Source organism: Nerophis lumbriciformis, linkage group LG05, assembly GCF_033978685.3.
Source record: "Nerophis lumbriciformis linkage group LG05, RoL_Nlum_v2.1, whole genome shotgun sequence".
Taxonomy (NCBI): domain Eukaryota; kingdom Metazoa; phylum Chordata; class Actinopteri; order Syngnathiformes; family Syngnathidae; genus Nerophis; species Nerophis lumbriciformis.
Genome location: NC_084552.2, coordinates 45189444 through 45214964, shown reverse-complemented (window position 1 = coordinate 45214964; position 25521 = coordinate 45189444). Strand labels below are relative to the sequence as shown.

At 39.6% G+C, this 25521-nt stretch overlaps 2 protein-coding genes across 3 annotated transcripts in view; one reads left to right on the top strand and one right to left on the bottom strand.

Moving 5' to 3' along the window:
• Nucleotides 1–9295, bottom strand: part of focad (focadhesin) — a 35928-nt gene extending 26633 nt beyond the window's left edge. Inside the window, exons 1-5 of the mRNA XM_061959283.2 lie at nucleotides 9195–9295; nucleotides 7282–7548; nucleotides 7102–7176; nucleotides 5353–5507; nucleotides 5157–5255 (exon numbers count right to left, since the gene is read on the bottom strand). Of these exons, the coding sequence (XP_061815267.1) occupies nucleotides 5157–5255; nucleotides 5353–5507; nucleotides 7102–7176; nucleotides 7282–7335 (383 nt within the window). The 5' untranslated portion in view covers nucleotides 7336–7548; nucleotides 9195–9295. The remainder of the gene's footprint in view (nucleotides 1–5156; nucleotides 5256–5352; nucleotides 5508–7101; nucleotides 7177–7281; nucleotides 7549–9194) is intronic.
• mllt3 (MLLT3 super elongation complex subunit) overlaps nucleotides 7946–25521 on the top strand; it is a 47938-nt gene continuing 30362 nt past the window's right edge. Inside the window, exons 1-2 of one of the 2 annotated variants that reach the window (XM_061959286.2) lie at nucleotides 7946–8023; nucleotides 10477–10657. In XM_061959286.2, coding sequence (XP_061815270.1) covers nucleotides 10561–10657 — 97 coding nt within the window. In that variant the 5' untranslated portion in view covers nucleotides 7946–8023; nucleotides 10477–10560. Of the gene's footprint in view, nucleotides 8024–9801; nucleotides 9946–10476; nucleotides 10658–25521 lie in introns of those variants that run through there. The other variant, XM_061959285.1, reaches the window with a different exon arrangement.

The following is a 25521-nucleotide window of genomic DNA, read 5'->3' as shown; positions in this document are numbered from 1 at the left end:
TTAAAGAAACCATTAAATACAAATGACAGAGAAAATTCTAAACAATTTTTTTTTTAAATTTAATCAAAAACTAGCAGTTTGAAATTACACTGCATACACTGCATCTTCCTCTTAGCAAAATTCTTATTCGTATAATGTTGTTTTTTAGACCAGATATAAATTGTACTTTTTATGGAATCATTTTCAGAGAATTACATTACGAGCTTCCTTTGGGAAGCAATACTTCTGCTTGAATAGAATAATTTTAACAAAAATGTAGCATTGCATATTTTGCATGCAAATAAACAATCCCCAACATTGAGATCAACAAAGTGTAAACTGCAAACATCTTTCTTGAATTAAATATTTCTGTAAATAGGAATGTAGTAGGGCTGGGCGATATATCGAATATACTCAATATATCATGGGTTTGTCTCTGTGCGATGTAGAAAATGACTTTCGTGAGTATTCGAGTATAGGTTCTCACGCAGTTGCTTTTAGCTGCGGGCATTACACTGCAGGCTTTTTTCACACTTTCTTGTCTCTCCTTCGCACAGAGAGATAAAACAAGCGCACCTTGCTACATACTGTCACGCTTGCAACGTCATACGCCCTCGCCCAGCAGAGAGGTAGCGGCATAGGTAACTTTAGCTGTGGCAGGTGGTGCAATCGAAGCGGTGCGAGTGGTAATACGAGAGAGAGAAGGTGCCAATCTGGTAACAAATGGAGGAAGAATTGGCCGTCTTCACTTCCCGCTCCCTCAAAAAGGGAAAATGGGGGGGGGGGGGGGGGGGGGTAGGCTCAGCCGGTCGGACTCCCGGCTTGGAAGGACTGTGGGGAGGCGGGGCTGGCAGACCGACAGCGAGGCGTGCCCCGCCGGGGCTGACTCCAAGATGGCGGCGAGGAGGCGTGGCCGGCAGTCCAACAGCGAGGCAGGGCACACCGGAGCCCGCTCCAAGATGGCGGCGAGGAGGCGTGGACGGCGAGCGAGCAGCGAGGCGGGGCGCGCCGGGAGAGACGCCGCAATCATTATAAGATGCGTGGAGCGCGCAGCTAGAGACAATGTAATTATCCTCTCGCACCGTATAAAAGAGCGACAGACGTAAACATCAGGGAGAGAGGCGGAGAGAAGAGAAGGAGCCAGAGGGAAGCTGACGCTGAGCGAGAGCGAAAGAGAGCGCAAAGAAGACGACAACGCGCGCAGCTGAAGAGCTGGAGCCGAAGAGCGAGCAGAGAAGCGGAGCTGAAAAGCGACCGACTTTTGATTGATTGATTGAAACTTTTATTAGTAGATTGCACAGTGCAGTACATATTCCGTACAAATGACCACTAAATGGTTACACCCGAATAAGTTTTTCAACTTGTTTAAGTCGGGGTCCACTGAGGTTCTTATTGAAAAATAAAGAAGTCAACCCTGCTCGCGACAATGTCCTTCCTTGATGGTCCTGAGAACCCGGACGACAGCTTGAGTCGTTCACAGTAGTATTATACAATACATCCAAATAAATAATGAAGTAAAACATTGAGAGGACTATAGTGTTTCAGTAAGTGGATAAAGTAAACGCAGCCTTTTTCATTCACGTATCTTGGCGGTGTGCAGAGCAACTACTTTAGTGATCGCTCTACGCGTTGTGTTTCTTTCTCATCATACATGGAATCAGCATACATACCTGGTGTAAATGATTCCACCATAGTAAGGTGATTTTTAGCTCGTAGTTTTTTTGTTGTTGCGTATTGTTCGCCTCGTTAAAAGTTGTATTTCCCGCACTCGGCTGGAGGCATAGGTTTCAGATGCTGGAACAAGTTTGTTGTGCTGCTGCCTTTTTGAAACAAACTTTGCACCGTGCAGTAACTTGTTCTAAGCCTGTTGCCGCAAGACCAAAGTATTGACAACACTTTTCCTTTCTTTGTAAGAAACGTCTCTCTCTTGTTAGCGTTAGCCATTTTTTTAATGTGTGCCGCTGAAAAAGTAGGGGGGCGGCGCAAGCTACGGAAGCTCCTGAGGGGCAAAAAATATGTCTGACCTCGAGGAGAAAAAAATAGATTTTTTTATTTTTCAAATCGTCTGCAACAAAAAACTTGACTACATCGATTAAATCGATGTATTGCTCAGGCCTAATTTCTACTGTTACCCCACTTTTACAATACAAGGCTGGACTTCTCTGTGTGTGTATGCTAGCTTCCCCGTCCCCGCCTCCACACACAGAGAAAAAGAGAGTGAATTACAAACAATAGGGTTCACTCCATTTATCAATACAAAAGGTTATGAGTGGATTTTAAATAAACCTTCGGAAAATGTTTAGAATGGGATAAGGAACGAGTGATTATATTTTGGAGGTGATTCGGACAATTTCTATGTTACCTCACGTAGGGCTGGGCGATATATCGATATACTCGATATATCGTGGGTTTGTCTCTGTGCGATATAGAAAATGACTATATCGTGATATTCGAGTATACGTTCTCACGCAGTTGCTTTTAGCTGCGGGCATTACACTGCATGCGTTTCCCACTCTTTCCTGTCTCTCCTTCTCACAGAGACTTAAAACAAGCGCACCTTCTTACATACATCACGTGTGCAACGTCACATGCTCCCGCGGAGCAGACAGGTAGCGACATGGTAACGTTAGCTGTGATGCTAACGGTGCGGTGCGGGTGGTAATACGAGAGAGAGAAGGTGCCAATCTGGTAACAAATTAAGGAAGAATGAATTCCCAAGAAAAACAGCATGGGTCCACCGTCTGGCGGTGGTTTGGCTTTAAGTAGGAAGCTGTTGAACAATTATGCGGCAAAAGCGTTGCTACAAAAAGTAGCAGCACTGCTAATTTAGCATCATTTGAAAAGTCACCCGCTAGATAGAGAATAAGGAGTGCTTGAAACTCTGCATGTCAACATCTCCGTTCGGTGCCACACCAACAAAATGCTGAAGCAACTATTTCCAGATCAACACCGTATGAAAAAAATAGTCAACAACATAAGGAGATAGCGTCCGCAGGAACCTACCACATAACGAAGAACATATACTATTTGATATGCAGCTCATTTTTATGTGACACTTATTGAAATATATTGTGTGACATCATACACAAAAGTGCAGTTTATTTGTTTTAAACTATTGTAGTGGCGTTCTGTACAAAAAGTGCACTTTAATGTAGTGTTGTTTTGATTTGACATCTTAGTGACATCATGCACAAAAGTGCACTTATAGCTTGTTTTAAAATGTCTCTGACAATCTTGCACTTTCTGTTTTGGAAATGACATGAATGTTTGTGCCACTGCTTAATAAGTGTCTAATAAATACAATTTTAGTAAATTGACTTAGTTGTGATTTCCCTCTCTGCATGAAAGTTTAAAATAAGCATATATTAATGAAGTATGAACAAGAATGTTTTAATGTAGACACATAGAATCATCATACTGCTGTGATTATATGCATCAAGTGTTCATTCAAGGCTGAGGCAAAATATCGAGATATATATCGTGTATGGTGACATGGCCTAAAAATATCGAGATATTTAATAACAGGCCATATCGCCCAGCCCTAACCTCACGTTTATTTGATGAGGCTCAACTTCTTCCCCACCTCCACCCATAAAGACAAAGAGTGGATTACTGTCAAGAGGGTTCACTCCATTTATTTTGGCAACATAACTCAAGAAGTTATTGACAGATTTTGATAAAATGAGATAAGGAACAAGTGATTACATTTTTTCAGAATATTTTTCCAAGTATTCTTCATTATTGGGAGATAGATGGAGGTCTGCACTTTCCCAGGGCTTTACTAGTTGAACATCTGCTCCTATTGATTGATTGATATATTTTCATTTCAAATGGACAGTAATTATGATTGATCATCATTATTGACCTTCTCCTTCCAATAAGCCTGTCTTTCCCTACCTTGCAACCAACCTCTAAGGTGCGCGCCTGCGCAATTGCGCACTGCTCAAGCGTCCTCTGCGCACAGCAAATATATGCCGCGCACCAAATCAAATCCCATCTGAATTCTAAACAAAATAAACACATAATTTATTCTGTGTAATTTTGCAATGCAACTCTGAGTGACAGTGACAACAAGCGGCTCTAACGGTGTTCGTCAACACCGTTCAATTATTGTAACGTCTATCGAGATGCTTCGAGGACAGGAATAATATCGATCACTTTATTGAGCAAAACTGTTTATATTCGGCCATAACCGCACCAAAAACATGAGTAAAAAACTTCTATCTCGAAAAACTAGTCATTTTCTGCCGTACAAAGCAGGCCAAAATCAACTTGTCATCTGTCACCAACGCATAGCACTAAGCCACTGGTGCGTTTATGGCCACACAAAAAGTCGGACAACTCAAACACCACACAAAGTTACACTATGACTCCTCAGTCATATGTGTGCTTATTCTACTGTCATTTATCATTAATGTTAATTCATTTATATTAATCATGGAATGCTGTTACTAGAGAAAGTTACAGGAATACACACTTCATCCTATGCTTACATTTCATTGTGCAACATGAGGATGTTTAAGGGGAACTAAATGTGATCTCTGATAGGGGTACAAATGATTTCCAAAGCAGGACCCCCACCCAGACATATTGTACAATACTAATCCATAGCTTATGAAAAACAAGATTTATTTTATTTTCATTACAAGTGGGCCAAATCACTAATATTACAAAATAATCTCATGAAAATGACTCTTCTCATTTGAGTGTTATTATAAAAGATTGGTTTGAGACAGGTGTGCTGCTGGTATTGCCACGTGTGATGTTGCTCACATGTGATCCACTGAATGCTCAGGGAGTTTTTGTGTTTGCTCAGACACATGAACAATTAGAGGGAACATTGCTTGCAACACCCTTTTCAGTGTGCAAGACAACAAGGATAACATTAGTTAATCTCTTTTAATTTTTACTGTTTCATATGATACTGTATTTTATATGGCCGCGTGTTAAATACACTTTGTGAGTGACTTAATGAGAAATAGGTATAATTTTCCAACTTTAAACGCCAACTTGTACATAGGCGGAGAACCTCCTGTAGTGCTTCATCCTGAAATTTCACCTAAAAGTCAAATATCCCTAACTTTTTGTAAATAGTGTATTAAGGCTTTTTTCTCTCTTTATGTGTCACCTTAAAGGCATGGACAAGCACAAATAGGAGTAGAGTGCATATGACTGACCTGATGCTGTAAGGACAGCTGAATTGTGCATCCTTGTCTCTGAGGTCTGCCTGCATCTGTAGCAACCGTGCAAGAACTTGAACTAACCCCTGCACATTTCTGGCATTGGCGTAGAAACACATACAAAACCACGAAAAGGAAATATGAGGGCTCTGTGAAACATGTTCATGTCTCAAGGGGCGTCTGGGTTGTCTACCTCGAAGAGGGCAGCAGGTTGAGGACGCTGTTGAGGACATAAAGCAGGTCCGCGTGGCCTTGGTCCACCAGCAGAACGACGGCGTCGCAGCAGGCTGAACGCACCAGAGCGCTGTCATTGCAGCACTGCTTCCACAAGGTTTCCAAAGCAGAGCCCTGATGATGATTTAGTATTATTGAAAGGGTTTACTGTGGTGCGCGACTCTTACACCGATCTGTCACTACTGTGCCTAAAGTCAACATAACTGTTTTTTCCTTTAAGGAGGAACTGCACTTTTTTTTTTTTATTTTGCCTATAATTCGCAAATCCCTATGTAAGACAAGAACACGTTTTTTCCCACTTTTTTATGCATTCCGACGAGTAAACAACCGTTAACAAAAGTCAGCGAACAATGGGGCTCATGGGAGTCGCTCTATTCTGCCTATCAAGCGTATAGCGGTATGTATGAGAGCCTACAAACATAATTAAACATCACTTCATGTACAAAGTCTGTTCTCACTGGGATGCCGACTGTTTGGCTGAAGAATAACTCATAATCCTCGCAAAGGGTTGACCAAAAAAAGATTGGTGCAAACCAGCTTCTTTTGCGTGTCTTTCTCACCGTCTCCAAGTCTAAATTGGCTGTCAAAATGTACCAACTTCTTAATTTATGTCCACATCATTTTACTATCAAGGTGAGAGACATGATTTATGATCTAGAACAGGGGTCCCCAGACTTTTTGACCGGGGGGGCCGCATTGGGTTAAAAAAAGGTGGCCGGGGGCCTGTCGCTGATCTGAACAGATGACAGGCTTGCCTGTGTTTGGCGTTGCATTTTACTCTGCTGGGCAGCAAATTCAGTTTAGCAAATCCAACTTTTTTCTTCTCACTTTGCCCAGCAAGCTCACATACTGCCCTCCGTGACAAGTTTCATAGTGTCGCCAAATGTTAAATTCTTTAAACACCGTCACTGTCTCTTTGTAGATTAGACAAACTGCAAAATGTCAAAACTCTACACTCTGAAACTATTTTACGTTTCCCCAACAATTTCGCCATTTTTTTTTCTCACGCACTAATTGACTGAAAGAGAATGCACTTGACGTCACATTATCGATGGGGAAATGCATTTTTAGACAATATGATTTGCCTGAGCGGCTAGGAAACCCCAAGAGTAACAAGCGGTAGAAAAAGAATTGATGAATGGGCAAGAAAGGACAAATAAAAAAATAATGATTAAAAAATAAATAAATAATAACAACAACAAAAAATGTTTAACTCGGGACTTTCCGCGGGCCAGATTTTGGACACTGGCGGGCCGTAGTTTGGGGACCCCTGATCTAGAATAAACTTTCATGATCTCAGAGGCGAGAAAGCAGTTCACAAGCTGATGATGTCAGGGCAGCATCATAAGGCAGTTAACTCTCCCTTATCAATACGTCACTAAATGTACGTCCTTAACGTTAGCACTTATAATAACAAACTTGCTAATACTTGGTTAATATTGAGGTCACGAAATGTAAATGAAGTATTGTTGGGTGCTTTTTGGATGGTTATTTATTGGGTTTTATTGTCGGAATAAACGCAATGATGTCATGGCTCCCATTGGTTACATTGTAAGCTGACTTTTGTTTACATCTACTCACGAGTGATAATGCATTAAAAAAAAAAAGACTTGTGTTCTTGTCTTTCATAAGGATTGTGAATTATAGGCAAAATTCCAAAAGAAGGTGCAGTACCCAGTTAAAAAAACATTGTTATGAAGAAACTCACCTGTTTGGAGGACTGGCTGATTTGTTCATTTGGACCTTTCTCTTTGAGCACAGCAGCAACAAGCCTTCTCACTGCCTACAAAACAAATCAAACTAGTTTGAGAGCTGATGAATTTAGTTCTTAGTAAAATGTTATGGGTTTTTTTTTATCATCGCTGCTATATAGTTATCCACAGCTCACCTGAGCTTGTACAATAGGGCTTGTGAAGTCAAAAGGTGTTTCTAAAGCCTCCATTGTTCCTAAAGCAGCATTAGAAGTCGAACTTAATGTCGCCTTGGTGCTTCCCTCTTATTTAAAACAAAAATATCATGTGTCGCCCTCTTGACAGGCAACCGATGCAGCCACCTGACGTTTCAAAAAAAGATTCCAAGGATGGCAGCACTTGGAGGTATTCACTGTCCACGCCTTTGGAAGATGATCCCTGTCCTGTGTGTTCAAGTTTTCAGCCTGCAGCGGTGACATAATTTGCCATTAAATTATTCACAAGTCAACAGAATAGCAGCCTCACAATGCATGTGACTATCTAAAGCCAATTTAAAGTTACCAACAGTGTCATTACTAACTGTTAAAAATTATTTTTGTTATTGTTGCGCTGTATCATACTGACAGCTGTTTTCAATACAGTGCTTATCTTTTTTAACTACACAAGAGAGACAGATCATATTAATTACCAAATAAACACCAATTGTTTTTAGCAAATCACACATGCGCCAAAGATATTTATATTTACACCAGCGGCAACATGCGTAAGCCGATATTATGGTTTAGCATTACTAGAAACACAGGCAACACGAACCCACCCAAAACCCAACCCAACCCCCAACCGTTATCTATTTGATAAGCCAGTGTGCACTACTGTCCAGCAGCAGCACGCAGGCCACTGGGCCTCCCTTCCAAAGCTGCTAGAGGACGACAAGAACAGGTAAGTCGGTTGCAACTTCTTACATAATAACTGACACAAAAGTTTTAAGTTTCATGACAAAGAACAGCTACGCTATGTACATGTTATTGTCAAAATGAACATCTATGAAGGTAAGATGTGCTACAAGCTTATTTCTCAATCAAAAACCTGTCCTGAGCGTTTGGATTCACATTTAAAGTCTATAAACGGTCATTAAAACCCTTTAAGAGTTCGCATTCGAGGAGTTTCTGCAGCATATTTTCCATATAGCTGAACAATATCGGCCGGCCTGGACTGCTAAGGTCTGCATTAGCGATAGAAGAGAGGACAATGCTGCAGCACTTGTTGAGCCAACAGCTTTACAAATGTCACCAATGAGGCTTTACTGTGCAGGCAACACGCGCGCGCAGGCAACACGCGCGCACACACACACACACACACGGGGTGTTAAGCTATAATAACAATTTCAGGGGTCAAATTGGAAGCTTAGAATAACAGGCAATTCAGAATCAGCTTTATTGGCCAAGTATGTTTAACACACAAGGAATTTGACTTCTGTCCTCTCTTTTTCAATGCAAGAAACAAAGGAAAACGCAACAACTACGAGAGAGCACAGTACCGTGGTTATGGCATTACTGTACTTACAATATCTAACAATTGTTAACAGTTCCTAGGGTTACATGTAAATTATTAAAAGATGCAGTTGGAAAAATCCATAACTCTTATTATTTATACAGCATCGTTCTCTTCTCTTTTTTTGCTTCTAGATGACGACGGCCATGCAAAAACAGTCTTAAAACAACATATTGGCAACAGTGGCCCACACCCAGCAGCTGTTATATTCAGCTCACTGCAACTCTGGGAGAAAACAAATTTTTTAGAACAAAATAGTGCCGAATTAAAGTCCGTTGTTTGTTCTAACATTCAAAAGCCAGAGTGTCGTTTTCAGGTAGTGTGCAATTACACTAACAAGTTGTTTTAGCAATTGGCAAATTTCAACATCGTGTTCTGACAAGCTAACCGCGTAGCTAGCCTAACATGCTACGATAGCTACACAGCCACAAATACAAACTCAGACATTCCTGGGAATAACTAGTTGAGGCGGGGCATGCAAGACATAAAGTAACATATTAGACTCTTCATCTAATTTAAATAAAAGTTTACACTCTTTTGACAGTGTACTTAACTTTACCTTATTTACAAATCATCTTCGGGCATTGATGTACGGAAAGCACCGAGGGTGAAACAGGATAGTAGTTCATACTGGATCGCATTATTTCTCTGCTGAATACAATGACAATGAATTATGTTTCAATCCATACCAGTACTGTGCACTCCAATGGCCAACAATGTATGTTTAATTTATTTGTATAGAGTGTTTGCTTTTGATTTAGTTTGAGGTTTAGAAAAGTGTTGCTTTTTGGGTATCGTAATCCACGGGGGGACTTGAAGGCAACATAAACGCTGCCTGTCTCCTGACCTCCCATTGGCTGATCCACTATGATACTCGGATTCGTTATTATGCGCATGCGCATCTCTGCTCCACCAAGGGAGAGGACTTGAGAAACAGAGATGACGGAAAGGAAGATACCAGAATAAAAGTAATGCACAGCGACGTCAAATACAATAGTATATCAACAGAATATTATATAAACTATTCTATTTCAAATGTATAATTTGATAATTATTAATATAAAGAACGCTATGTGCAAGCAGCCAAGGCCAGATTGTGTGGTTTTAGTTTATTTTGAAGGTTCATAACGGAAGTGTTTGGAAGCTTGATTTGTATTGACCACCGGCGAGTCTTTGAAAGTCTCGACTTGATTTCGGTGGAGAGAGACCATGTCCGCCGTCATAAGCAAACTGTACTTACCTCCACTCTCATTGCCAAGTCATTCTTCATGAAATAGCTGCAACGCGGGGCGTCAGGGATGGCCAACTCGGTGAGTAAACAAAGGGGACACCATGCTGCATACAAGCCAATGTTTGCATGATGTTTCTCCGCTCTTGACACACTGGAGGAGTCGGTGCTTTACCCCCACTTCGTAAGGATTTAAGCAGCCCGCTGCTGGCTTCAGCGTGTACGTGCTCCATCATCTTGATAAAACATGAACTCTCAAATATATCAGACGGTACTTTTCCTTCAATGGAAACGAATATACAGTTCTGACTTATTGGTGAGATGAGGAATGTTTTTTTTAAGTTAATTGGTGGCCACTCCATCGGGTACACTTGCATACACTAATGCAGTCCAATGCAAGCGTTGAGCCCACAAATGAACATAAGGGATATGCATTTTGCAGTTTTGTTAGAGGTGCATTGCATCACACTGGGATACTACTGTACTGCAGCACCAAATATTAACATCTCTCAGTATGAAGCAGTATCCCAGTCTATGCGGTGGTTGTTTTAGTATGTAAAAACCCTACAACTTTGCAGCTCATTAATGTTGTAATGTAAATCTGTCTCCTCAGGGCGCTGTTCAGGTGAAACTAGAACTCGGCCATCGTGCCCAATTCCGAAAGAAACCCACGGTGGAAGGCTTCACCCACGACTGGATGGTGTTTGTCCGCGGACCGGAGCACAGCAACATTCAGCACTTTGTGGAGAAAGTTGTCTTTCACCTGCATGAAAGTTTCCCAAAACCAAAAAGAGGTCAGGTGTGCTTCTTTTCATTTGTGTCTCACCTTTGACCTCACTGCAAGAAAGTCCATGTGGTGCTTTCAATGCCATCTCCCATCCAAGCTGCAATTGCCTCAACGGATGTTTGTGTATTTCATCCAGCTGATCATAGTTTAAACTCTCAAATGAGGGTTGACGTCACTAAGGGAGTGTACTGCATATCCCCGTTGGGCTGCGTTGTTATTTAAATCAGAGGAAGCAGTTATGCAGTTAAAGCTGGAAGAAGAAGAATGCAGTTGTAGCACGTGTGAAAACAACATACACATTGCGCTGTTTTATGAGCTGTAATAAAACCACAACAAGGGAGCTGGAGCCTTAAACATTCGGTTATCTAAAGTTCCAGGGGTGAAAACGTGCAAGGGATTCACCGTTTTTGTGAATTTGTGACCCCTGCAGTCTGCCTTTTGTCAGTTTAGACTTCTTCTCTGAGCCTGAGTGTTTCATTCGCAATGTGCCGGTGTAATTACGCAGCACTCACTTGTGCATCGATTCACTGCACGTTATTTACTCATTTGGACTGACTTGTGGTGGATGCTAAAATCAAGGAAGTAATGACTGTGTGCTCTTCAAAAGGTGTAATAAATAGCTTGTTGGGGAAGTGATTGAATGTGATTTATGTGCAATATGCAGACCGTATTTCCTGAAGAAATGTAAAGGTGCAATGGAATCTCATTGCAGCAAAAGGCTACATTGAGGTGAATGGCAAGATGTCTTAATAAAGCCGCCACTCCTGTTTCATGATTACCTTGTGTTGCCATGGGAACAGCCAAATGGCAATGCTTCTCCGCCAAATGGAGCCATGTATGATCCCTGTGCGATTTTTGGCAACCCGCTGCTGGAGCATGTTGTTGTTTGAATGCACTTAATGGCGCCTCCTTGGAGGCGTTTGTGTTTTTGATTTTGTCTCGCGTAGAAAGCTTCTGGTTTGTGCCTCTAATGCCACTCGTTCAAAACGAATTCCCAAAAAGAAAGGGCTTACTGTTGGCCACCGTACGCGCACCCCCAGCCCCCCACAGTCTGATGCCGTAATGATTGGTCCAACATGTTAGCCCCCTGGCATGAACCCTTTTAACTTCCCTCGTCCCTGTGCTAGTGCTTCATTTGGGGCTTGCTTGTGTGCACAAGTCCAATCTGTGACCTCTTACAGATCTCACACACATCCTCCACGTTGCCCAAATATTGTATGTCTCAGATGCTCCACGGCAGCCCTCTTTGCTGTAGCTTTGCTTATATGAGCTCTAAGCATACTGTATTCTGTTGTAGGTGCAAGAAATGTGTGTGCCTGCATTTTTATAGTGAGGCTAGATTAATATACCGTAGTTTCTAACATATCAGTAGACTGATTTATTAATGAGTTATAAAAGCCAGTGTCGTCATTTTCTGCTTGACAGCATCTCCAGAGCCCAGTAATTAATGGTCACTAATAAAGACTGTAAACATTTGCTGTTTCTCTCTATCCTGACTTATTCGAATTACATTCTAGGTGTTTTTGTAGTGTAGTTTAGAGGCAAGAGTTTGTTTTTACATGTACAAAAAACAGGGACTCTCCTTGAAGGAAAACTGCACTTTTTTGGGAATGTTGCCTATTGTTGACAATTACTATGAAAGACATGACGATGGATGTTTTTTTTTTTTTTATACATTCTAAATATAAAATAAATACAATCAAAAGTCTGCTTACAATGGAGCATATGGAAGTGGCTCTATTCTGCCTTTAAAGCCTTGAAAAACACCTCCATGAAGGTTTTACATACATGCTGTTAGTATATAAGTAATGTAGTAACAGGCACATTTATAACGAGGGCTGTGAATCTTTGGGTGTCCCACGATTCGATTCAATATCGATTCTTGGGGTCACGATTCGATTCAAAATCGATTTTTTTTTTTTTCAATTCAACACGATTCTCCATTCAAAAGCTATTATTTTCCCGATTCAAAACGATTCTTTATTCATTCAATACATAGGATTTCAGCAGGATCTACCCCAGTCTGCTGACATGCAAGCAGAGTAGTAGATTTTTGTAAAAAGCTTTTATAATTGTAAAGGACAATGTTTTATCAACTGATTGCAATAATGTAAATTTGTTTTAACTATTAAATGAACCAAAAATATGACTTATTTTATCTTTGTGAAAATATTGGACACAGTGTGTTGTCAAGCTTATGAGATGCGATGCAAGTGTAAGCCACTGTGACACTATTGTTCATTTTTTAAATTTTTTATAAATGTCTAATGATAATGTCAATGAGGGATTTTTAATCGCTGCTATGTTGAAATTGTAACTAATATTGATACTGTTGTTGATAATATTCATTTTTGTTTCACTACTTTTGGTTTGTTTTGTGTCGTGTTTGTGTCTCCTCTCAATTGCTCTGTTTATTGCAGTTCTGAGTTGCTGGGTCGGGTTTGGTTTTGGAATTGGATTGCATTGTTATGGTATTGCTGTGTATTGTTTTGTTGGATTGATTAATTAAAAAATAAAATAAAATACAATTTTAAATAAAAAAGATATTTAAAAAAATCGATTTAAAAAAAATGAGAATCGATTCTGAATCGCACAACGTGAGAATCGCGGTTCTAATTCGAATTGATTTTTTCCCACACCCCTATTTATAACCTTTTAATATTTACATGTTTTGATAATTTTAAGCATACGTGACGCATTAATTTCAAAAATGCATCACGACTTTTGCTTTTTTCTTCGACAACATCACTGATTATTACTCACTGCAGACTTCATGAGAGCCAACAAACATAATGAAACATCACTTACTGTACAAGGTCTGCTGTCATTAGGAGGCTGACTGCTAGGATGTCAATATTTTCCTATTTAGATGAAGAATGACGCCTAATCAATACAAAGACAAAGGGAGTGGACTCAAGCGTCTTATCGTGTCGTCCTCGCTATTTCTGCGTCCTAATCGGCTGTCGAAGTGTACCAACTTGTCGGAATACCTCGTCAGCCTTCTTCTATCCAGGTGAGAGTCATGATTTATGATCTACAATATGCTTCCAGGGAGCAAGGAAGAGAGGAAACACCTCACTAGTTGATCATGTTGAAAATGTACACAAGCTTGTGATCACAGTGCCGCTATAAATAGTTTGTCTGCGTTGGCACTTATAATAACAAAATCACTAATACTTGCTTAATATTCAAATCACGAAATGTAATTGGAATATTGTTGGCGCTTTTTGAATGGTTATTTATTGGATTTTCTTCCATAGGTTCCGCTGTAAGCTGACTTTTGATTGCATTTATTTAATATCTAGAATGCATTAGAAAAAGACCCAACCTTCGTCATGTCTATCATAATGATTGTGAACAATAGGCAAAATTCCCAAAAATGTGCAGTTCCCTTATTAAACTTTTTTATTTTATTTTTTGTTTTAAGTTGAGCATGCGTTTAGGTGTCTGCAAGAGTCCCAAAGAGCTGTTTTACAGTTGTCTGGTAATCATACCTCCAGGCAAAAGGTGCAATACAAAAGAGAAGTTACGGACCGAGCGCTGCTGGCTGCATGAAAGGATTCCAGAGGGGCGGGCTTGCTGATATTTGGGGCAGCCGCTACCAAAGAACAGGAACTGAGCCGTAAATCCTGGCTCTCCCTGGCTTCAGTCAATGAGAGGAGGTTTATTGAAGCACGCTTTATTTGGCCTGTCTATCAGCATGTTTTTCACTCTTTTCTGCCACAAAATACACAGGCTAGCTTGCTTTTTTTGGATGCTGCTAACTCATATTCAAACGAATAGATGCCAAAAAGCAAATGTACAGTATTTGATGAAATCTCTGTTTGATAGCGGAAATTACTAAATTAGCTATTTGCTGTGTAAACCTAGACCTTATGTGTGTCTAAGGGTGTACTCACACCAGGCCAATCGTACCATAGCTCCAAATAAGACTACCGGTAGTCCACAAAGTCAGGGAAATTTCAGGAATTCATCAGAATACATTGTGTGATTTAATTAATGTGATTGCCACCCTTGCAAGTCCCGGTAATTAACAGTGCAACCTTGTGGAGGAAAAAAAAAATCTGACTCAAAGTGAGACTGAAAATGGTCCACAAACTCAGGAAAATTGCAGTATTACAGCAGAAAAAAGTGTCATTTTAAATCATGCAAGCTCCTCTCTTGCAAATAATTAATTACAGCGACAACCTTAATCAATCTCAGAACGACTCCAAATAAGACTGAAAATAGTCAACAAACTTAGGAAATTGCAGTAATTCATCACAATAGAATGCATGATTTAATTAATGTAATTGTCCCCCTTGCAAGTAATTGATGACAGCAGCAACCTTGTTCAAAATCAGAACGACTCCAAAAAAACAGAATAGTTCACAAAATCAGGTTGATTACAGTAATACAGCAGACAATTGTTTTGAATTTAATGAACGTAAGCTCCCCTTGTGCAAGTACTTCACTCCAAATAACAAATGTTCCACAAAGTCACTGAAATTGTAGGAATACATCAGGATAGAAGTCATGCTAACAGGCCGTGGGCCGTATACACTTCTATTCCAGGAAATGGGATATATTTGTGTGATTGAATTAATATGATTACCCCTCTTGCAATTAATTAATGACAGCAGCAACTTTATTCAACTACAAATCGACTCCAAATAAGTAGTGCACAATGTCAGGGAAATTGCAGTGATTCATCAGAATAGAATACATGATTTACTTATTCTGATTGTCCCCCTTGCAAGTAATTGACAGCAGCAATTTTGTTCAATATCAGAACGACACCAAATAAGACTGACAATAGTCCACAAAGTCAGGAAAATTGTAGTAACACAGAATTTTTTTTTCAATCTAATTAACAAAAGCTTCCATATTGCCAATTGACATCGGCAATCTCGTGTAAAATAAATAATTGGAACGACTCCAAACAATAAATAATCTACAAAGTCACTAAAATTGCAGGAATACAGCAGGATAGAAGTGATGCAAAACAGGCCTCGGCTTGTAAGCACTTCTATTGCAGGAAAATGTTAAATAAATGCATGTATAGTATCACCAAATTGACTGCATGTTTCTTGCAAACTGATTCTTGGATGTAAGCAATACACCTTGTACATGGCAGCACAGCTATATATATATGTGTGTGTGTGTGTGTGTGTGTGTGTGTGTGTGTGTGTGTGTGTGTGTGTGTGTGTGTGTGTGTGTGTGTGTGTGTGTGTTAAAGTACCTGCTTAGTTGTGTTTTATTGTATCCATTAGACCATTTCCAATTGTATATACAATCCACAAAAGTTGTGAAAATACCGTCTAAACATCACAAAATGCCACAAATTCAGTCAGCCATTTTGAATATTACGCTCCAAACCTCTTCGTAATTTCCGTAGATTGGGGTCACTGAAGTAACACTTCTGCACTCTGACTATCAGATCAGTCATACTGGAAATATGCAAAAATAAGACAGAGATGTGCGGTCTATCATTCAAAATCCTTATATAAGACATGTATCTAAATGGGAATATATTGACATCCGGCCTCCTTTATTATGCATTCTAAGTCGTAATTAAATAAATACATAAATAGTCCGGCAATGGGGTCTGTCTATTCCGACCACAAAACTCTCTAAATAACCATCCAAAACCCGCCATCAATACTCTATATGCAAATCGTGACCTATATATTAAGCAAATATTAGCGATGTTATTATAAGCGCTAACGCAGACAAACAATTTTTAGCGGCGGATTGATAACACACAGCTCAGTAGGCCTCTGCTGCTTTACTGCTGCTCCTGCATCATCGCTTCTCGTCTCATCAAAATTATTCTAGATTATAAATCATGCCTCTCATCTGAATAATAGGAGGATTTAGCCATACATCCAAAAGTTGTTCATCTGTGACATTCAATTCATACCCGGAGATGGAGACATACAAACACACAACCGAAAACAATGTCTGCAAGGAGACGTTTCCTTGTTAATCCTTCGTGTGCATCATGATTAATGCTTCATCCAAACGGGATTTTATGAACATTAGAGGTGGAGGAAATAAATAGATTTTTAGATGCATTGCAATTCAGACATGGATATGATTATAAAAATCGATTAGTAAATGTCAATGATAGATAATTTACTTATTGTAAATAAAGTAATTCAGACAGTTTTAAAATTTGGCTGTCTGCAGCGAGCCACCTCACCGAGAGATACGAACAGCTCCTTTATTGTAGGGCACTTATGTTCCAGTTTTGCACACATTTCCATGAATTTAATAAATGTGATGGGAATTTCTTGTTACAAATGCCCTTTTTAAAAGTTGCAAGTGATAAATGCTTATTTAGTGAAACAAATCAAATTTAAAACTGCATCAATATACACAAATTAAAAATGCATCAATAATCGATTTTTAATCGAATCGTAACTCCTGAATCGTAATCGAATCGTGAGGTGGCCAAAGATTCCCACCTCTAATGAATATCCTATCAGTCGTCATCGAAATAAGAGCAAACATTGTACAGTAAGGTGTCTTTTTATCATTTTCGTAGTTTGTATTTCTGGTTTAGCACTTAGCAATACTGCTACGTGATGCTTTGTTTTTCACTAAAGCTGGATTTGTTTGAAGAGCCTTTAAAATTTGGAGATCATTCTCCTTATATTCAGAATCAACAATATAAGGTTCTAAATCATAATTTTTCCCAAAGTTATCGATGTTGGCTCTCACAAAGTCTGCATGATTTGCATTGATGTTGGTGGCGAAAGGAACTGCGGTTCCTACCTCTACGTCACATGATCGCCATCTGGCTGGCTCATCCATCCATCCATTTTCTACCGCTTATTCCCTTTGGGGTCGCGGGGGGCGCTGGAGCCTATCTCAGCTACAATCGGGCGGAAGGCGGGGTACACCCTGGACAAGTCGCCACCTCATCGCAGGGCCAACACAGATAGACAGACAACATTCACACTCACATTCACACACTAGGGCCAATTTAGTGTTGCCAATCAACCTATCCACAGGTGCATGTCTTTTGGAGGTGGGAGGAAGCCGGAGTACCCGGAGGGAACCCACGCAGTCACGGGGAGAACATGCAAACTCCACACAGAAAGATCCCGAGCCCGGGATTGAACCCAAGACTTCTCAGGACCTTTGTATTTTGAGGCAGATGCACTAACCCCTCTGCCACCGTGCTGGCTCATTATCTCTCAAAATGGCTCGGGAATCTCTGTGAGATTGATAATTTTTTTGATAATATCTATTTACTCGCTCACTTTTGAAGCCTTTTGGTGTCATACATCAGATATACTGTATATGATAATAGCTTCAACATAGAGGAAACTTGTTTTTCCACTCTACTGGTACTTTGATATATTTGTTTTAAAAAAGAACCAAGATTTGTATTGTTTGTCGTCTTTCGTTCATGTTCAGGGTCCATGAGAGTCAAACAATGTACGGTATATCTATTGACTGTATCTCCTGTAGCGCAGTCAAAAGTCACTAAAGTGACGTGACACGGTCGGATCCTTATACAAGTGTTGCATTAGAAGGTATTTGTGTGGCTGCTAAACCATGCACATTTTACAATGAACCAAGAATTTCTTCAAAGATTTACCTAGAGATCAATAGTGTAAAATGAAGTTTGGCCTTTACACTCCCATCCTGCTAAAAAACAGTTTCCAGGATTTTTTCGTGAGCAGCCACCTGTGGCGCGTCTTCCGACTGACTTGGCTGACAAAACAAACTTGGATGTTTCTTTTAATCTTGCCAGATTAATCTTGACCCTGTCGGCGTTGTCCCGTCTCGCTGTTAGCTGATTAGCGCTAGGTCACTTGGGTCAGTGGGGTAGTTAAGAAAACATAGTGCCAGGTTGTTTTTAAAAGACTGGGCTCGTTGGACCGTGCCCCGATGCTAATCACCTCCCACCATTGTGAGGGCACCTCGTGTCACAGTTACACTTATACCCCATAAACTGTGAGATTGTTCATTAGTGATTCATCTGACGGCTGTCTGACATTATTGCATATTGTTACGTCCCAGTAGGGCTGCACGATTACGCAAAAATGTGGGTTTTCTGGGTTAATTTTTGTAGCACCATGTTGATCATTAGATTCATTGTCTTGTTCTGCTTTAAACAAACTTCCAATGCTCCTGGTGCCCTTCCTCATTGGAGGTCCCAGAAGGACAGTTGACGGGGGACTTTCTAGATAGAAATGAATAAAGTCAAAATAATCAAATTCTCACTTAACAGTACATACATGCACTAAAAATAAATTAATGAAAAGTCTGTTAAATATTGTGATTGTTCCTCCTTTGAGCGAATGAATGATAGCCAACGGGACATATCCGTTGATGGCCATTAGTGGGTAGGATCAGAGAAGGAGAGCCCTATAGGACGACATGTCGGCCATCATGCCAATGATAAAATGTTTGTCTTTGAGTAAAATGGCAGCATTTGTAATAAGTTTAAGAAAAGTAGAAAGAAAATCACAATTTAGAAATTAGACTGCATATTAAAGGGGAACTGCACTTTTTTGGTATTTTGCCTATCATTCACAATCCTTATGCAAGACAAGCACACATGTTTTTTCTATTTTTAATTGCACTCTAACAAGTAAATACATGCGAGCAAAAGTCCACTTACAATGGAACCTATATGTCATTAGCCAGTTTGGCGGTGTATTTGGACCCCAACGCAGAGACATAGGCAAAAGTCAAATATACAAAAAATTTAATAACAAAGGGAGCTCACGGGTGTGAAAAAACTCAAAGTCCTAATGATTAACAAAAAGCGACGGCAACCTTATGTTGCCGCGGATAACAAAAGACTAAAGGGAGCTAAGCCACCGAATGAAAACTGGTAAAAGGTCAAAAGAAAAGGCAAACAAATCTACACAGGCTAAGGAACCATAGCAGGCATGGCAGAGGAACAAACCGGTGACCATGGTCGCAACAGCAGGGCTTAAGAAGGCCTGATTGCAATCAGGTGTGGGAAAGTGACTCCGCCCCAGGAAACACCAAATATGGGCTCTGCAGCAGACTGCATGGTAGGAGCAGGTCTGGTATGGCATGTAGAATATAGAAATATAGAAGCATGACACTACGGGAGTTTCTCTATTCTGCTTATAAAGCGATTAAAAAATATCCAAAACACATCACTGTTTTATATACATGTAAGTATATAATGTAGTAACAGGCTTATTCATAATAAAATGTAAAATTTACGTACCATATATTGCTAATTTCAAGCATACGGCGATGCATTATTTACACAAACGTAGTACGTTCGCTTTTTCCTTCAACAACTACTCACTGCAGACTTCATGAGAGCCAACACTTACTGTACAATGTTTGCTCTAACTGCGATGCCGACTGTTAAGATGTTGATATATGTCCATTTAGATGAAGAATGACTTATAATCCTCGCAAAGAAAAAAGGGGGGTGGAATGAAGCGTCTTTTTGGGTCTTTTTCAACGTTTCTGGCTCTTAGTTGGCTGTCAACGCTTACCAACTTCTTATGTCCACATCATTCTACTATCAAGGTGCGATTCATGATTTATAATCTAAAATAAACTTTCACAAGGTCAGAGGCGGGAAAACAGCTCACCAGCTCATGATGTCAATACAGCAGCAAAAGAAACGTTACCTTCGCCCATAAAATAGGTTCCTAACGTTACCGTAATATTGCTAATACTTGGTTAATTATCAGGTCAGGAGAAGTAAATTGGGTATTGTTGGCGCTTTTTGGATGATTTTTAGTTGGTTTTATGTTCGGAATAGACGCAATGACGTCATGGCATTGTTAATTTTGACAGCAGTATTTAATTTAATTTTAGTAAAAGTCTTTTGATGAAAATGTATTTTATTTTTAGTCATCTAAATTAATTTAGTTTTAGTTGACTAATTCCCTCAACATTGTATACTTACTAAAATTACAGTGAATGTTGTGAACTAAAGTATATAGTATAACGCATATTTAAAGTTGTCTTGAAACCACTTTCATTAATGTTTTTGCAGAGCATCTCTAAAATTAAATTCACAACAAGACCTGTATTCTGAGAATATATCAATTAGTAAATTTCAGATTTACTTTACTGTGTGTTATTATTATACCTAGAATTATTTTTGACTACAATGGTCATATAAAGAACGTTTTATTCTGTATTGTGTATAATTACACAGGCGGTACACAATTGGCGTCCTGGCCGCTGTCCCGTTTAAATACTGCAACCAGTGTTATATGTATGTTGTCTGTCTTTCTTTGTGTTTTAGCTTGAAAAATGACAATCCTGGTCTTTTAGGTTGTCAAGTTGTGCAATTAACTGAACAGTGTGCAGAGGACAATGATTAAAGTGCAATGTACGGGTATCTTGCTTATTAAATTGGCGGACAAGCTCGACCACGTAGTGGTAGAGTATGCAGTCTTGCTCCTGCCCTCACCTCTTTAACAGTAGCAGTAATTCATTACAGTATGTCTAATTTTGAAATATTAGCTTTGACCTACTTACCGTATTTTTTGGATTATAAGTCGCTCCGGAGTATACGTCGCACCGCCCGAAAATGCATAATAAAGAAGGAAAAAAACATATATACGTCACACTCGAGTGCCCACTGCTCCCCTCACCTCCCAGGGGGTGATCAAGGGTGATGGGTCAAATGCAGAGAATAATTTCGCCACACCTAGTGTGTGTGTGACAATCATTGGTACTTTAACTTATAAGTCGCATTTTTGGGGGACATTTATTTGATAAAATCCAACACCAAGAATAGACATTTGAAAGGCAATCTAAAATAAATAAAGAATAGTGAACAACAGGCTGAATAAGTGTACGTTATATGACGCATAAATATCCAACTGAGAACGTGCCTGGTATGTTAACGTAACATATTATGGTAAGAGTCATTCAAATAACTATAACATATAGAACATGCTATACGTTTACCAAACAATCTGTCACTCCTGATCGCTAAATCCGATGAAATCTTCTTCTTCGTTGTCGCTCCTGGTATGCGCTGTTCTTTGGCAGAGTTTTTATTGACTGGCATGCACACACAGGTAATATAGCAAGTGCATATACAAAGTGGAATGAAATTGTTTGGACCCTTTCGTGATCTATCCCACATGGAACTATGATTGGATAACTTGTCCCACCCGCCAAAAGACAAAATTAAATATGATTGGATTTCCTAGCTGTCATAATTTCTGTCTCGTTTTTATTAGTAGACGATGTTGTCAATTATTTTGTCATTGTTTTCATCAACGTGCATTTGTTGTGATTCATTATCGTCCTATTTTAGTCATGAAAAATGAGGTAATTGAAGATAACTAAGACAAAAAATGTTATCCTACAAAATGAACACTGCTCCTATTAATTCCTTTGTAAGCAGATTTTTCTTTACGAGTTAAAATGCATTTTAAAAATAAAAAAGACATTTGTTCTTGTCTGTCATAAGGATTGTGAATTAAAGGCAAAATTGTGCAGTTCCCATTTAAAGTTGACTGTCATTCACAATCCTTATGAGAGACAAGAGCACATCTTTTCTTAAGGATTTTAAAGATCATAAACACTTCAAAGATGCGGCTAGATGGAGGCACCATTGTAATCTTCAAAGCTCACAAAAAAAACCTTCAAAACCCTCAGTTTTATATCCACACTGCAAGTCTATATGGAAAAAGAGTGTTCGCTCTTCAAATAACAATGCCGCTACAGCTTGGTTATTATACAGGTCAAGAAATGTAAATGAAGTATTGTTGGTGGTTTTTGGATGCATTTTAAAGGGGAACATTATCACCAGACCTATGTAAGCGTCAATATATACCTCGGAGCGATGACGTCACAACGTGACGTCACATCGGGAAGCAATCCGCCATTTTCTCAAACACCGAGTCAAATCAGCTCTGTTATTTTCCGTTTTTTCGACTGTTTTCCGTACCTTGGAGCCATCATGCCTCGTCGGTGTGTTTCGGAGGGTGTAACAACACGAACAGGGACGGATTCAAGTTGCACCAGTGGCCCAAAGATGCGAAAGTGGCAAGAAATTGGACGTTTGTTCCGCACACTTTACCGACGAAAGCTATGCTACGACAGAGATGGCAAGAATGTGTGGATATCCTGCGACACTCAAAGCAGATGCATTTCCAACGATAAAGTCAAAGAAATCTGCCGCCATACCCCCATTGAATCTGCCGGAGTGTGTGAGCAATTCAGGGACAAAGGACCTCGGTAGCACGGCAAGCAATGGCGGCAGTTTGTTCCCGCAGACGAGCGAGCTAAACCCCCTGGATGTCTTGGCTCACACCGTCCCTTATGCCACCGAAGATGATCAAGAGAAGAATATCGACCCTAGCTTCCCTGGCCTGCTGACATCAACTCCAAAACTGGACAGATCAGCTTTCAGGAAAAGAGCGCGGATGAGGGTATGTCTACAGAATATATTAATTGATGAAAATTGGCATGCACTCTCAAAGTGCATGTTGTTGCCAAATGTATTTCATATGCTGTAAACCTAGTTCATAGTTGTTAGTTTCCTTTAATGCCAAACAAACACATACCAATCGTTGGTTAGAAGGCGATCACCGAATTCGTCCTCGCTTTCTCCCGTGTCGCTGGCTGTCGTGTCGTTTTCGTCGTTTTCGCTTGCATACGGTTCAAACCGATATGGCTCAATAGCTTCAGTTTCTTCTTCAATTTCGTTTTCGCTACCTGCCTCCACACTACAACCATCCGTTTCAATACATGCGTAATCTGTTGAATCGCTTAAGCCGCTGAAATCCGAGTCTGAATTCGAGCTAATGTCGCTATAGCTTGCTGTTCTATGCGCCATGTTTGTTTGAGTTGGCATCACTATGTGACGTCACAGGAAAATGGACGGGTGTATATAACGATGGTTAAAATCAGGCATTTTGAAGCTTTTTTTAGGGATATTGCGTGATGGGTAAAATTTTGAAAAAAACTTCGAAAAATAAAATAAGCCACTGGGAACTGATTTTTAATGGTTTTAACCCTTCTGAAATTGTGATAATGTTCCCCTTTAAAGTCATTTAAAAGCAGGATTGATCGCTCTCATTAGCTGCTTTGCGAGCCACCTAAAATGTGCTGATTATTACAAATTAGAATGCAAAAAAAACCCAAAACCTTTTGTCTTCTTGTCTCTCATAATGATGGTGAACGATAGGCAATATTTAAAAAAAAACAAAAAAAACTACAGTTCCCCTTTAATTAGGATGCACACATAAAGACAATCGGGCTGTTTCGTCCCAACGCCTGATTATTATGTTTCCCAAGATTCCATCCATCCATCCATCAATCCATTTTCTGCTGCTTGTCGTGTGGGTGCTGGAGCCTATTCCAGCTGCAATATTCTAGGAAATTGTCCTGTGTTCTGAGGGGTGTTAAGAGTGAATTTGTCTTGAAAATTGGCTCCAAAACAGGTCGGAACGACCACTTAACTATTAAACCTGTTCAATATTTAGGACCACAAATCTCAGCATTATACAAATGAAAGGCTTTATCACAATTAACAGTGCACAATGTCTATTTCTTGATGGCTAGGCTAATAACACCAGCCGTTTTCATAATTTGAGAACAACTTAACTCTAGTTTGCTCAGTAGTTTATAAAGTGTGTTTGTTCACACGTTTTCCAGGTTTTTTTCGAGTCTTTGCTTTTCTTTTTTTTTCTTTTTTAAGAGTTATTCCTTCAAAAATAGTCCCAAGAACAGCATCATCTAGGGCTGAACGATTGTGGCAAAAATAATAATCACCATGATTTTTGATTGATATTGTACGGTAATCAAGAATAATAACACGATTTTTCATTAATTTGAAAACATGAGTATTAATTGTACCACCAAATGTCAACTATAAATATATATATTTTTAAACTCATATAAACTAGTAACGAATAAACCACAAGTAAAATAATAATAATAGTAATAACAATAAATTGACATAACAAAAACTGTAAAAAAACAAACAAACAATACAATTCAGTTTTTCCGTTGGAATTGTTTTCAATTTCGTTTTTTAGTTTTTATACTTATTTTACCACCATAGAGTGTGGGCTTTTGTGTCAATTACAATTTAAATAATTGTTTGTTAATTCAATGCAACAATTCTCAAATGTATTGGTTAAATATATATTTGGACAATTTTGACCAATATTTCAAGTCAAAGCATAATTTTGTTGAGTTTATTAATTATTGATTAGGTATACTAGCTGTTGTGGCGGTAATCCTAGAACCCGTTGATGGACACCGGCGGTGAGGGATGCCGTCAAGCTAAAGAAGGAGTCCTATCGGGTTCTTTTGGCACATAGGACTCCTGAGGCAGCGGACAGGTACCGACAAGCCAAGCGGTGTGCGGCTTCAGCGGTCGGGGAGGCAAAAACTTGGACATGGGAGGAGTCCGGGGAAGCCATGGAAAACGACTTCCGGACAGCTTCGAAGCGATTCTGGACCACCATCCGCCGCCTCAGGAAGGGGAAGCAGTGCACTATCAACACCGTGTATGGTGAGGATGGTGTTCTGCTGACCTTGACTGCGAATGTTGTGGATCGGTGGAAGGAATACTTCGAAAACCTCCTCAATCCCACCAACTGTGGTCCCCTGCTCAATGACAGTTAATAGTAATGGACCCTTGGTCATTCGGTTTCATATTACATTAACATTATTAGCTATATAAGAACTTAAAATGTAGGAGTTGGGGAGGAATTTAATTTTGGTGGACTCTGTTCCACAGTCAGGAAAATGTGTTTACTTTAAGTATGTGAATTTTTATTGATTTCTGTTCATGCACTGATAGTTTGCTAAGGGGGAAGTGCACTTTTTTTGGAATTCTGCCGGTCGTTCACAATCATTATGAAGAATGTTAAATAAAGGCGATCAAAAGTTTGC